Genomic DNA, 13,872 nt, shown 5'->3' with positions numbered 1-13,872 from the left:
ACATTAGAATTTACAAAAGGAATTTCACTACTAATTGCCTACTTTGCGTACTTTTCTACTACCATTTTCGCAACAAGGGATTGCATTCTTGCCCTTTCTCTGTCCTTCGTAAATGCAACCTTTTGTAACGGAGTGTCAAACCGCAGCTGTCAATAATTACACTGGACCACAAATTTCAACTTTTTCTCTTTACCAGAAACGCCGTTATATTTGCAGGAAATCTGGACTTTTAAACGAAATGTTGAACGTAATATTGAAATAACAATGGCTGACAGCAACACAAAATGCGTGCTACGTTAAAAAAAAATACACCACAAGAAGTGCGTATAATTACGGGGTATAAGTGTACTATACGTACATTGCTCTTAATAAAAAAAATAATATTAGGATTGATAGGGGTCTTACTCCTGATCATAACGGTATAATGTTTTACTGGGGGAACTAATCGCACGATATTTTATTTTTATCAATACTTCTATAAATAATGAAAATTTTTTATAAAAAATCGCGTGATTTTTATTACAAAATCTCTCCATTTTAATAAAAAAAGATTAATTACAATGTCCGTTTTTATTGCTTCCCTTTTTCAGTGCTTTTTATTGGGCATTTTTTGTTGTGTGGCAGCACCGACATTTTAGTTCAATTGGTTTGCAAAGCAAAAAGTGAGCTAATTGAATTTTTGCATAGCACAAAATTAGATGGAGTCCTATAAAAAATAATAATAATAATAATAATAAAAAAAAATATATATATATATATATATATATGTGTATATAAAATAAAAAATTAAAAAAAATATATGAACTATGCAGTAAAGGAAAGAAAAGATAATAATAGCTCTAAAAATTTTATATTAATGATTTAGAGACCTTGAGAAATACAGATGTAAACAGCATTGTTGAAAATTTCAAAAGCATTGCTAGCTGTCAACAAGGAGGAAAAATAAAAATATGAAAATTTTTACATTGTTTCAAACCAAAATGCTGATTTGGTTTCTCTTCAGTGACCAGTAATCAAAAATAAATGCCCCGAAATCCAAATTGCCTTTGTCTTATACACTTTATTTAATATAAAAAACAGAACGAGAAAATTGTGTATCTATCACTAGAAAAAATTGATGTATGTATCCGGTAATTCAAAAAGTAAGTGAAGTTGGTTGCGAGTAAAATAAGAAAAATATAAATGTCAGAAATGGCAAGTCACCAGGGGTGATTTTAAATAGTATCATCAACATTCCGGCCCTCTTGAAAGCATCCGCTTTTAAATATCGATGAACAGTGGGCAAAGTTTGACAATGGGTCTTTTTAGGGTCCCCTTAAAAGTGTCTACAGACGCCACTCGCACTAAACCATCGGATCCTGGATGCACTTCTGAGATCTTTCCAATGGACCATTGGGTTGGTGGTAGGTTGTCGTCCTTTATGATAATTGTGTTACATATTCGATTGACCACCTTTTCCAAAAATGCTGTGTCAGCTTCTGAAGGTATTGCCAACGATTTACTGCATTTTCCTTTAGGTTGAGGAGGTTTTTGTCTGGCAGAGAAGTCATTGGGCGCATAATCAGGAAATGTGCTGGAGTCAAGGGATCGATATCGCCTTCAAATTTGGTACATAGTGGGCGTGAGTTGAGACATCCTTCAATTTGACAGAGAATAGTGTTCAACTCCTCATATGTAACGCACGCATCAGCCAATGTTCGTTTTAAGTGATACTTGACTGACTTGACGCCTGCTTCCCATATGCCGCCGAAGTGGGGTCCTGCAGGTGGGGAGAAATGCCACTGAATTTCTTGCTCAGCTGACGCTCTTGAAATAGTTTCCTGTGTTGTCGAATCATTTATGTATTGGTATAGTTCCCGCAAATGTTGATTAGCACCCACAAAGTTGGTACCATTGTCTGAGAATATATGTAATGGTTTTCCGCGCCGCGCAGTGAATCTTCGTAGTGATGCAATGAAAGCCGCTGTAGACAATTCAGTCACCAGCTCAATATGTATTGCCTTGGTGGTCAAGCAAATAAAAAGTGCTATCCAGCATTTATACAGTTTAGAGCCACGTCCCTTCCAAGAACGTACCTGTATCGGCCCAGCAAAATCGATCCCCGTGTTGAGGAAAGGTGATCCTGGATCCAAACGATATTTTGGTATGTCACCCATTTGTTGTTGGTAGGAAATGCCGCGGTGTCTCATGCATACTGTACATTTAAAGATGCCCTGCTTGATAACATGTGTGACTCCTGGAATCCAGTACTTAAGAGCCAAGAGATAATGTAATTGCCTCTGTCCGGCATGCAAGTAACGTATGTGATAGTCACGTACAATTAGTTTAGTTAACGGGTGAGTTTTGTCCATTATGAATGGATGTTTCTGATTATAATTGATTTTCGCGTTGGTAACTCTGCCACCTACGCGGAGCAATCCTTGTTCGTCAATAAATGGAGCAAGTGGTGCCAACTTATGTGAAGATGGTAACTGCCTACCTTGACCGATAGTTCGTAACTCGAATGTGTAAGATCCTGCTTGTACTGATCTAACCAGGACATCATGCGCCGTGCGTAGTTCACTGGTTGTAATGGATTGATTATTACCTTTGCTATTAATGCACTTAGCTTTGCAGTTGTTGACAAATCGCAAAAGAAGTGATGTGATTCGCAGCAGTCGTGTATAACAGGAGTAGCGCTCTATCACTGAAACCTCAGTTGTTACGCTTGCAAGTGCAACCGTGCTTTTCCGTTCTTCCTGCGTTATGTCATCTTCCAGAGGAGGCACTAAATGACACGTCTCTGGAATGTCTTTTAGTTCACCTGGACCATGCCACCAAATCTCGTTAGATAGAAGTTCTTGAGGACACAATCCCCTTGTGGCAAGATCTGCAGGATTGTGCTGAGAAGGAATGTGTCTCCAACGCTCAGACGGAACAACTTTTAATATTTCCGCAGTTCGATTCGCTATGAATGTTTTCCAACGGCGAGGATGATCCCTTAACCATGCCAACACTATTGTGGAATCCGTCCATCCAAAGGTTTCAGCCTTTGACAATTCCAGCGCATTTTGTACTTTAGTCATTAATTTCGTCATAAGATGTGAACCACATAGCTCAAGCCTTGGTAGTGTGATTTGTTTAACTGGAGCCACACGCGTCTTGGCAGCTATTAAATTTGTTGATATTTGCCCATTTTCATGGTGAACTCTAATGTATATAGTTGCTGCGTATGCCAGCTCCGAGGAGTCTGCAAATCCATGTAGTTGTACGAGCTTCTCATTGGAGTAACGTATCCACCGGGGAATATGTAACTGTAATATGCGGTTGATGCTTTCTCGATACTCAACCCATTGAGTGTAAAGGTCGTGCGGTAATGCCTCGTCCCATCCTATTCCTCTCAACCACAGTTTTTGCATGAATATCTTCATTGATATAACCACTGGCGACAACCATCCGATGGGATCAAATACCCTAGCTAAATCCGATAAAACACTTCGCTTGGTTGTATGTTGGTTTGATGGCAAACAAACGCTGTATTTAAAACTATCGGTCGATGTATCCCATAAGAGTCCCAGTGTCTTTACTGTGCATGTAGAGTCTATATAGGTATCAGATTGAACCTCTCGATCCTCACTTGGAATACTTTCCAAGAAGGTTGCTGAATTTGAAGACCACTTGCGCAGATGTAACCCAGCATCAAACAACAGGGCGCAAATCTCTTATTTAAGCTGAATCGCAGTAGCTTCGTCGGTAGCGCTTGCCATAAAATCGTCTACGTAGAAATACTGTGAAATTGCTTCAGATGCTTTCGGATGTGCATTGGCGTTGTCATTGGCGATTTGCTTCAAGGTTCTAGTTGCGAGGAATGGCGCAGCTGACGTTCCATAGGTTACAGTCTTGAGATTATATTCTTTTATGGGTTCATCGTTTGACCTCCGCCAAAGTATACGCTGCAGTGATTGGTCGTCAGGGTCCACCAAGATCTGGCGATACATCTTCTCTATATCCCCTGTAAATCCCAACTTGTACTTGCGAAAATTTAAAATAATGTCAAATAGATCTCTCTGAATTGTGGGTCCCACGAGCAACTGGTCGTTGAGCGAGAGTCCATTTGTAGTCCTACATGACCCATCAAAAACAACCCTCAGCTTAGTTGTTGTGCTGTTAGGCTTTAGCACTGCGTGATGCGGTAAAAAATACGTACGTTTTGGATCGAAATTACCAGCCGGCTCCATGTGGCCCAACGTGATATAATCGAACATAAATTTTTGGTATTCTTGCTTGAGCTGAGCATTATTATGAAAACGTCGTTCCATAGCTAAAAAACGTTTTAGAGCGTTGGTACGTGACTCACCGAGTTGCGGTTCGTTTTTCAATGGAAGTTTAACTACATATCTTCCAGACTTGTCTCGCTTAACAAATTGTTTATAATGATTTTCAGCTGCTAACTCATCAGGGGTGAGATGCTGAAGCGGGCCCTTGACGTCCTCAATCTCCCAGAATTGTTGCAGCTGTTGGCTAATCTCCATGAGTGTATGCGCGGTAATGATATGTTGTTCGTTCTCAGATGACAGCCTACCGATCAAAACCCATCCAAAAATTGTGTACATTGCCGATGGTGAGCCACTGGGGTGCGGTATAATGCTTGGTAAGATGCAATCGGCTAGAACATCTGCTCCGAGAATAAGGTCAATGCGACCTGGCTTATCGTAGTATGGGTCAGCCAATTCCAAATGCTTAAAAAACTCTGTGGTCTGGCTGGAGACCTTATATGAAGGTAAGTTCCGTGTTAGATTTGATAAACAAAGTCCCTCTGTTGAGATGGTCTTGCCTTGAAGTGCATGAATGCTTATGTACACTTTTCCTTTTGAGCGACTTCCATCCGTTGCTCCTACTCCATAGAGAATAGTGTTGTCGTATTTGGGTTTTAGTTGAAGACGTTGCACGCATGCTGCAGAAATAAGTGTGCCTTGTGATCCTGAATCCAGCAAGGCGCGACATTGCTGCAGTGAACCAGTCGCATCCTCAACCATCACCAAAGCAGTTGGGAGCAACGTGATTGACTGTGGACTTGATTGCAAACTGTTCACACTAATGCTTGTAGATTCTTCACTTCGTACTGGTGGTTGAGATGCACTTGTTTGTTGCTTCTCTGTCGACGACCGATCTAAGTGCAGAAGCGTGTTGTGCTTACCGTTGCATTTACGACAAAATGATCGTTTGCAATTCACAGCCTGATGATTTGCTTGCAAACAATTAAAACACATGTTGCCTTGCTGGACAACCTTTCGCCTTGCTTCTACGTTGAGTTCCTTAAATTTACTGCAGTTGTATAGTGGATGATTCGAAGAACAAACAGGGCATGCCTGCATAACAGTAGTAAAAGTGCGTGATTGTTTTTGCTTATTGTAACTCTGATGTGATTGGTGGTTTGTGCCCTTAGATGTATTTTCGAGTTCAAATACACGCTTTTCCAAAAAATTTAAAAAATGTTGTATAGTTGTCGATTCGTCCGACTTTCTATCTCGATACCACAAAGTATGAGTTTCAGAATCTAGTTTTTTCTCAAGTATAAAAAGTAAAATTGAATCCCAGTGCTCTACTGGCTCTTTGAGCACCCTTAGTGCGTTTATGGTTTCGTTGGTTGTGTTATACAAACGTTTTGCTTCAGAAACTGATGAAATTTTCATCACAGGTTGATCAAACAAAATTTCAAAATAAGCCTTTTTTATATTGTCAGGTTTGTCATATTTTTTCTTCAATAGTTGCCAAGCGATTTCATAATTTGCATTTGCTGGTTGCAAATGCTTTATGAGTGACAGTGCATCACCCTTTACCTTCGTTTGCAAATATTCCAATTTCTCAACATTTGAAATGTTAGTTTTGTTGTGAACCATGGCTTCGAATAGATCGCGGAATCGCATCCACTCGATGCACTTGCCATCGAAGTCAGGAATTTGTATTCGTGGCAATCGAAGCTCTTGTTGTGGCAGCTGTTGCAAATTGTTTATTGTGTTGGCTGGTGATGACGAAGATCTACCATCACTGCTTACGTTTTGTGAAATGCGTTCAATTAACGCGCCCATGGTGCCCTGATGCTCCATTAATGCTTGCATTGCTGTCGAAATATCTCTTGGAGATTGCTGATTCTCGATAATTGTCGCATTACCACCCTCTACTTGCGCACGTGAATAGCTTGCTTTAATTGTAAAATACTTTTCTTCAATTGCGGCCCGATACTCGTCCTCTTGCTCAAGCTCGCTAGCCGTTGTTGTAAGAAGATCGATTTCATTCTGAATATCGCCGTATTGCTTGAATAATTCTTCAGCGCGCTCTATACGCACTTTTAAATCGTCAATTGTCGTGTTTGTATCTGCACAAATACTTTGAATTCGTGTCAGACTGCTTTTGATTACTTGACGTTGTTTTTTAAATGAATCCATTTTGTGGTGGTTGTTTTTTTACTTATGTTGACGTTTCTACTATGTTCTACTTGTGGCAAATGTCAGTTGTCGTCAATGTACGACCGCTATTGTGACTGCAACATACAATTGCTGCCAGATGTCTTGAATAGTACTCCGAAAATTGTGCTTATTACTCCGAACGAGTCTCCAATTTGTGTTGCAATTTCAGACACCCTTGTGTGTCTCCAAATAAGATGTTGCAACTTGAGTCACCCTTGTGTGCCTCCAAACGATGTAATGCTGCTTGTGACACAATCTCGTGCCCCCAATCACGATGATGCGATTACAGACACTCTTGTGTGTCTTCAATGAAGATTATGTAATTCCAGATACTTGTGCGCCTCCAAGTAAGACGCCAATTGATAGTCGAAATTTACGGTGGTGTATACAGAAGCAACCTGGATTCCTTGAGCATCCGGCTCGAAGGACCAAATTATGTTTCAAACCAAAATGCTGATTTGGTTTCTCTTCAGTGACCAGTAATCAAAAATAAATGCCCCGAAATCCAATTTGCCCTTGTCTTATACACTTTATTTAATATAAAAAACAGAACGAGAAAATTGTGTATCTATCACTAGAAAAAATTGATGTATGTATCCGGTAATTCAAAAAGTAAGTGAAGTTGGTTGCGAGTAAAATAAGAAAAATATAAATGTCAGAAATGGCAAGTCACCAGGGGTGATTTTAAATAGTATCATCAACATACATAATAAATTGGAAAAAATTTTAACAATATGCAGTACAAAGTAGTATGAGATACGCACAAATGTTATTATAGGACTCAATTATTATATGCCTTTGTTAAGGATATCCCTAGTATCACTATAAATATTACATATAGCCGTGCTCCCATTTTCAGAATCGCAAATATTTTTCGTTTTACTTTTCAAATCGCAAAATTACGTGCTCCAATATTCGCAAATCGGAAAATTTTTGCGGTTTCAAATCGGTTGCCGGTGAGACGGTGGAATGAAAAGTAAATGGCAAAATTAACATAAATAACAAGCTAGCTTAGTTTAAATTTATTTCGGATTATGCCCATTATATTTTGCGATATTTTTTGCGTCCTAAAATTTACTTCTTATGTTGATTTTATTTGTTTAATTAACTATTTATTATACCTATCTCCGTTTTGGGCAACGAAAATTTATCGAAGCAACGAAGATTTACGATTTGGTGCGGACGAAACATGTGCGATAATTGTTGCATACCTTCAAGGGATGGCTTTCAGGAATGCTGGAAACGATGTGGAAAATGGCACTTATCGATAACAACAAGTTGCGAATTCAGGAGCACCCAAAAATAAAAACGTACGATTTTGACAAAAACGCAAATTGCAAAAGTAAGTGGAAATGGGAGCACGGCTGATAAATATGTTATTGGTGTATTTGCTTTATTTTTGTCTTATAAATATGTAACTGTACCGCTTAAACTTATTTGAACTTAGTCTTTAAAATTTGTTTTTTTTTTTATCAACCTTCACCCTGTCTACGGAAACATGGCTGGGTGAAGGAATACACTTTTGGATTTAACTGCTAGTTTGATACAACCTGGCATTGTTGGGAATGACAAGTCTCACCGCCAATCTTGAACTAGTTACTAGTTCATAAAGCTAAAAAAAAGCAAAAAGTGAGGTTTAAGTTGACATTTTTTGTAACTAAAAATTCAATTTTCTTAAAAACCATCAGCCTCCGGAGGGGGGGTTTTCAGATTTACAATCACAAAAAGCCGCTCTAAACCTCCTCATTTTTGTTTTTTTTTTTTAAAGCCGGGTTCCATATTGGAAAATTTTCCCATTTTTATTATGTACAACCGGTGTACATTTTATTTTAGCAATATTATACACTTTCGCGTAGTACATTTTGTTTTGCGATGTGTGCCTTTATTGACAATTTATAGAGTCGCTCTCATAGGGAGTGGTGCAATTTGTGGTAATCACGTTCTGCTTTATTTAGGGTATGCAGTTTTATGCGCGTTGCTGCAAACAACGCTGGTGACACTGAATCAGTTTTGCCGGTCAATTTCCTCACACACATTGCTTGTCAGAAGTCATCAAAATTGAAAGCCATTACGTAGGCGGCATTCAATTTGAGAAGCAATTTCATTGTCAAAATGTCGTCTTCAAGAAAACAATGTAACTAACTAGCTTCTGAAGACCTTTTTCCATTTTTAGATGCATTGTAGATTAATATTTTAGCTTGGGGTAGCTTATTATTTTTTTATTTTCACAAAACTTAAAGCAAAATTGAAACTCAATTGAAAGGAAAAAATTGAAAGCAAGTTGCCCGTTCAAGTAATAAAGAAGGGTGTGTTAGTGAAAAACTGTGAGTGTATTGAAAATTTAAAGGAGATGATAGCGCAGATTTATGCGGAATAAACTATTACAAATGAAAATAATATTTTAACAGTCAATACAATATCTATACATATCTTTTTCTTTTTTTCAAACATTGTATTATGTACTGCTAACCAGGCGATAAAGAAATCCATGTCTTGCATCAATATGTATATTAGGGGACCGACTGATGGATCCAAAGACGCCTGCATGGAAAGGACTCCTAATCCCGAATTCTTCGGTCCAAAGCCCATTATGTGCGAATCGATTAACCACCACCTTATAATTTAAAGAGGTCTTTTTATAATCACCGCCATGATTCAATAATACAAGGTTCGATAAACTGACAGTTGTCTCTCTCGCTCCCTTAGCAGTGGCAAAGTGTTGCTTCTTTGCAAATTTACTTGGAAAAAGTGTTGCTTTGCTGTGAAATAGAAGTATAAGCTTTTCTGCAATATGTTCCTTTGTATATGGATATGAAGCACATTTAACTGATGAAAACATAAACTGCTTTTAAATTGGATGTTTACATAAACCTCATAGTAGTTTTATTTTAATTTTGAGTCTTTTTGCAGTTTTTATACGGCTAAATAACACAAAAATTGCGTAATTCACGTAGATAAATTAACATTTCGTTCAATATTTCGTTTAAAATGCTAGATTTCCTGCAAATACATTAGAATTTAAAAAAGGAATTTCACTACTAATTGCCTACTTTGGTTACTTTTCTACTACCATTTTCGCACCAAGAGATTTCATTCTTCCCCTTCCTCCGTCCTTCGTAAATGCAACCTTTTGTAAGGGAGTGTCAAACCGCGGCTGTCAATAATTATCTAACCTTGTATTATTGAATCATGAATCACCGCCACTTACACTACCGATACTGCTTAGCACAGTATAGACAGTAGCCAACCATTTTGGGTTGTTGTTGTAGTAATCGTTGTTGTAGCTATATTGACCCTTGAGGAAGGCACTGGGTTGTGTGCTGCTATTTAATTGCCTTCCTCAGCCTTTTTCTTAGATTTCAGGGTTGTGTGCTGCATTATTATTATATAAATAAATTTAAGCATTTCACAAATCGTGATTTTATAAAAAGATAGTTATAAATGATGTTGAAAAAGCAAACAGACGCTCGTGCGAAATCTCTATTTTTGTGTGTTGTTAAAATTTATACATGGCGTATTGATGGTTATACAAGCAATCTATTCTTTTGTGGATTTGATGTTACTTGAGAATTTAGACAACGTGCGAGCTGCCAGGTTCTGTTATCAGTATAATTAACACAAGCTTTTCCGCGCGGTTGCCTTTCAATAAACAGAATTAACAAATATTCGCAAATAAATTTGATTTATCTTATAACTGACAACTAACGTACGATTTTTGTTCTTTTCCAGACTCCATTTTGATTTTGACTCTTTATTACCGCCAATAACTTTAAGTGTATACATATTTACAAGCTGTCAAAATTTTGGGTGGTTCCACGAGCTAAGTAAAAATTATGGCGTTCGTATTCATAACGAGAAATCTCAAAATTTTTGTTTGATCTTTCATTTCGTTTCTCTTTTTTATCAGTTGGCAAAGGCCCTCAGTGGCGGCGCTCCCAGCGTTGAGATACCAAATTCATGTCAATTAGTAGAAAAGTTCCAAGGTGTAATTCTTGCTGTAAAACTTTTCACCAGCGGGTTGAAAATTTTCATTTACCTCATAGTTGTCAAAAATTTGAAATCCGGAGTACTTTTCTATCAATTGGCACAGGCTTTTTGCGCAAATAAGGTTATGAAATGCGTTTGATTTAAATCGTTTAAAAAATGAGTCATTTATGTATACCATTTTATGTGGAATTGTTCAATAAATTTCGTTTTACATTATACTTTTTGAAACTACTGGAGTTAATTATTTTTTTTCTCAAAAGCAACCCTGTGTGCTTAGAAAGAGTGTGTACCAATAATTTCATCCCTGGCTTATTCATTACGAGGAAGGCAGTCGCTAAATTCACCCAAGGTTGTTTAGTGGTTATACTGTGCTGCTTAGGTTCCTCGTGGTTTGTGAATGGGCCTCCGCACACTGGACTGCTCAGTCCGCCTAAAACTGGGTTTGTTTGATAAAAGGGGAAAGAGAGTTCGAATTTATTTTTTGCTAGTTTGCTCAGGCCCAATGGCAACGGCCATTCCCGGAAATAGGAAACTTAGCCCACAAAAAATCCACATACGTCCCACAAGAAGCACGGTTACCTGCTGTCCAGATTTATGCTATAGCACACTAGCAAATTTTTATCGATCAAGTTTGCGCAAACTTTCGCTAAAACTGGTTCAGAAAATTGCATGTAATCCGAAAATTATACTTAAATAGATCAAATAAACTCCTCATATTACATTCTCGCTGACCTGTAAGTTAACATCACTAATCTAATTCTTTTTTGAGTATAAAAAATAGATTCCCAAACAGACAATGGCCCGTAGTCATAGTCAAAATAAAGTCGACTTTAAAGTTAGTTGCAGCTTTTTGACATAATTTTCAATGGGATATCTGTCAAAAAAGCTGCAACTAACTTTAAAGTCGACTTTATTTTGACTATGACTACAGGCCAATAAATTTCCTGCTATATTAGTTGAACTTTCGGCCAATATTAACCCTCAGGTAAGCAACCAACAATTCGGCCATGCAACCCTGTAAACTGTAACTCATGTTCCAAACATAAACAAATCTCCACACGCTCAGTCCACTCGTCATTAATTAAGGGGCATACCACTATCGCACGTTTTCGTCATGCAAAATCAAAACTACACAATAATAATAAAATATTAAAAGTTTTAAGATCGAAAACGTATTTAATACCCACTATATTGCTCGCCAACCCAAAATGATCTTGTCTTGCGCCACCTTCCTAACCTCAGCGGAATAACATTATTTGCAGAAAAAAATGTCTCGTTACTCGGCAATGCGGAAACGCAAAGAGGCGGTTAGATATACCCTAACGTGCAGATTCTGCGGCAATAAGCACCCCATCAGGCTTTGCCCTGTATTTCGGGCTAAGGCACCCGAAGACCGTATACGCGATGTGTTATTGCATCGGTATTGCTCCAACTGCCTAGCCGGGACCCATCGAGCCGCCCACTGTACAAATGAGGGTAGATGTCGACGCTGCCAAGAGTCTCACCACACGCTACTGCATATCGACGACGCAGCCGGAAAGCACACGACCCGTTGCCCCTCCTGGGCGCTGCCAACGATGACGATGACAGCGATGTAATATCGATCGAAGCCTCAGAAGTCGAGGAGGAGGAGGTAGTGCAAACTGGAGCGGCAACCGATGCTTTCCGCCCAGATGCGTCGGTCGGAATGGAAACGAGTGCTTTCCATCCGGATAATGTAAGCGGATCGGAACCTCTGCGTCTCCGACCGCTACACCAGCACGAGCTCCAACGACAGAGTTGGGAAATTACAGAATACCGACCTCCTCCCAGTTGGCAGGGAACACAAACCCTACGTCGGCGAAACCGTCCGCGACAACATGGGAGAGTGGAATCAAACGCATTCCACCGCCCAATGAGAAGCAGTTTCCGAACCGGGCTAGCGACGAACCCGCAAATAGCAACGTACGCGCTTCAATGCTTGACGCCAGTCGCACCGACCGCTGTAGTCAAGATCGAGCCAGGAGGGCGCCTCCATTTAATCCGCGCACTTATTGACCCGTGTGCTATGACTTCAGTGATTGCAGTGGGCCTCGCTCAGGAACTCCGCTTAGGAGCAACGGACGTCACGAACCAGCGAGGCTACTTCCTTAAACTGCGGGGCAAACACGGCCAATCGGCAACAGTAACCACGCATGCGGAAGCCATTCGAAACTTTGAAAAACGAACGCCCGTGTCTAATATCGACGCTTCCATCGCCGGCCCCTATTCCAACTTGAAGCTCGCCTATCCGGGCTTCCATATTTCCGCGCCGGTTCGCCTAGTGCTGGGCGCCGATGTCTTCGCGAAGATCATATTAGGCGTACTACCAGCGGGGACGATGGGCCCGCTTTTAGCACAGAACACCATCTTCGGCTGGGTGCTCTCTGGCGCCTGTTAGGCAAAATTTATTTGGTCAACCATTTCATTTTAATTTTATTATATTTTATTAAATTTTCTTATAGTATATTTTCAAATATTGAATTCCATGAATAAATGAAAAACGTGCAAGTGAAATTTTAAGCCGCGTTTATTTCCTTTAACACTTCTTTTGTCCGGTCGGAATCTAGGTCAACGGAGATCAGCACCAGAGGATGGCGAATATCTAGTTAAGAAAATGAATTAAAAATAAGTAGATAAACGGAGTATGGTGGTTGGACTTGGTAACAATATTGCTTGTAGCAAGGGGGCCGGCATTTTAGGCCACCGGCCTAAATTTGCTTGAACTTTTCGACCCATCCTAATACACACTAATTAACATACTTACGATATTATGGTTGCCGTCGATCTGTTAACTACTATGTTAAGAAAATATGCAACCATAACTTTCGTTAAATAAACAGTTCGACCGGCAACCGCAAATAAAACCAAAAACGGTTTACTTACTCGTTTAGCGACTATTTGAGAAGGAAGACATCCAGCCACCAAGTTCAAAAAATTTGTATTCAAAAGGTAATCTGTAATTCCAATATATGTACATTAGGCCGGGTCGATTTGTGGGGAGGCAAAAAAATCGCCCATTGCTCTGTGAAAATCATATTCTAGGGATCAAAATGAGAAACTTTGCCGAAGGAACCATACCTCTAAAACGAATTCTGATGTCCCCCAATTTGGGTCGAATTTTGGGTAGGGGCAAATTTTGAAAAATCCCACTTTGACCCATTTAGAGTGCTCCAATCGAGTCCAAATGTATGACCGACCCCCACTAACTTTGGAGGCCCGACCCACCGATGCCAGTGGCACACCCCCTGGAACCCCCCTGGGGGTTCACCATACAAACATTTCAAAAAATCGCCGGTTTTGCACTTTACATGAAAAAATCAGCGAAATGCCTATGTTTTTTCTTTTTGGAGTTTATTTTTCTCTTTAGAAATTTATTTAGTCAGAACATATGTAAATGAAAAAATGAATTTAACTTAGT

The 13,872-nt window shown here is 39.3% G+C and overlaps 2 protein-coding genes across 2 annotated transcripts; both read right to left on the bottom strand.

The window, feature by feature from the left end:
- Positions 1-2,075: 2,075 nt before the first annotated feature.
- LOC108374528 (uncharacterized) lies at positions 2,076-3,410 on the bottom strand (the record flags this gene model as incomplete). Its single annotated transcript, XM_017630501.1, has 1 exon — positions 2,076-3,410. A coding segment is annotated over exon 1 (1,335 nt), but the record flags the coding sequence as incomplete, so codon positions are not given.
- A 291-nt stretch (positions 3,411-3,701) lies between these two features.
- LOC108374527 (uncharacterized) lies at positions 3,702-6,425 on the bottom strand. The gene has a single exon (XM_017630500.1). The coding sequence runs from the start codon at positions 6,423-6,425 to the stop codon at positions 3,702-3,704; it is 2,724 nt and encodes a 907-aa protein (XP_017485989.1).
- Between the last annotated feature and the right edge of the window lie 7,447 nt (positions 6,426-13,872).

The sequence above is a fragment of the Rhagoletis zephyria genome, unplaced genomic scaffold (assembly GCF_001687245.7).
Source record: "Rhagoletis zephyria isolate East Lansing unplaced genomic scaffold, Rhagoletis_zephyria_1.1 Rzeph_scaffold_07800, whole genome shotgun sequence".
Lineage (NCBI taxonomy): Eukaryota > Metazoa > Arthropoda > Insecta > Diptera > Tephritidae > Rhagoletis > Rhagoletis zephyria.
Note: the sequence above shows the minus strand (reverse complement) of the source record. Positions and strands in the feature narration are given on the sequence as shown.

Excerpts from the sequence above, each read along its gene's own strand:
- LOC108374527 (XM_017630500.1), bottom strand. The coding sequence starts at position 6,425 with ATGGATTCATTTAAAAAACAACGTCAAGTAATCAAAAGCAGTCTGACA.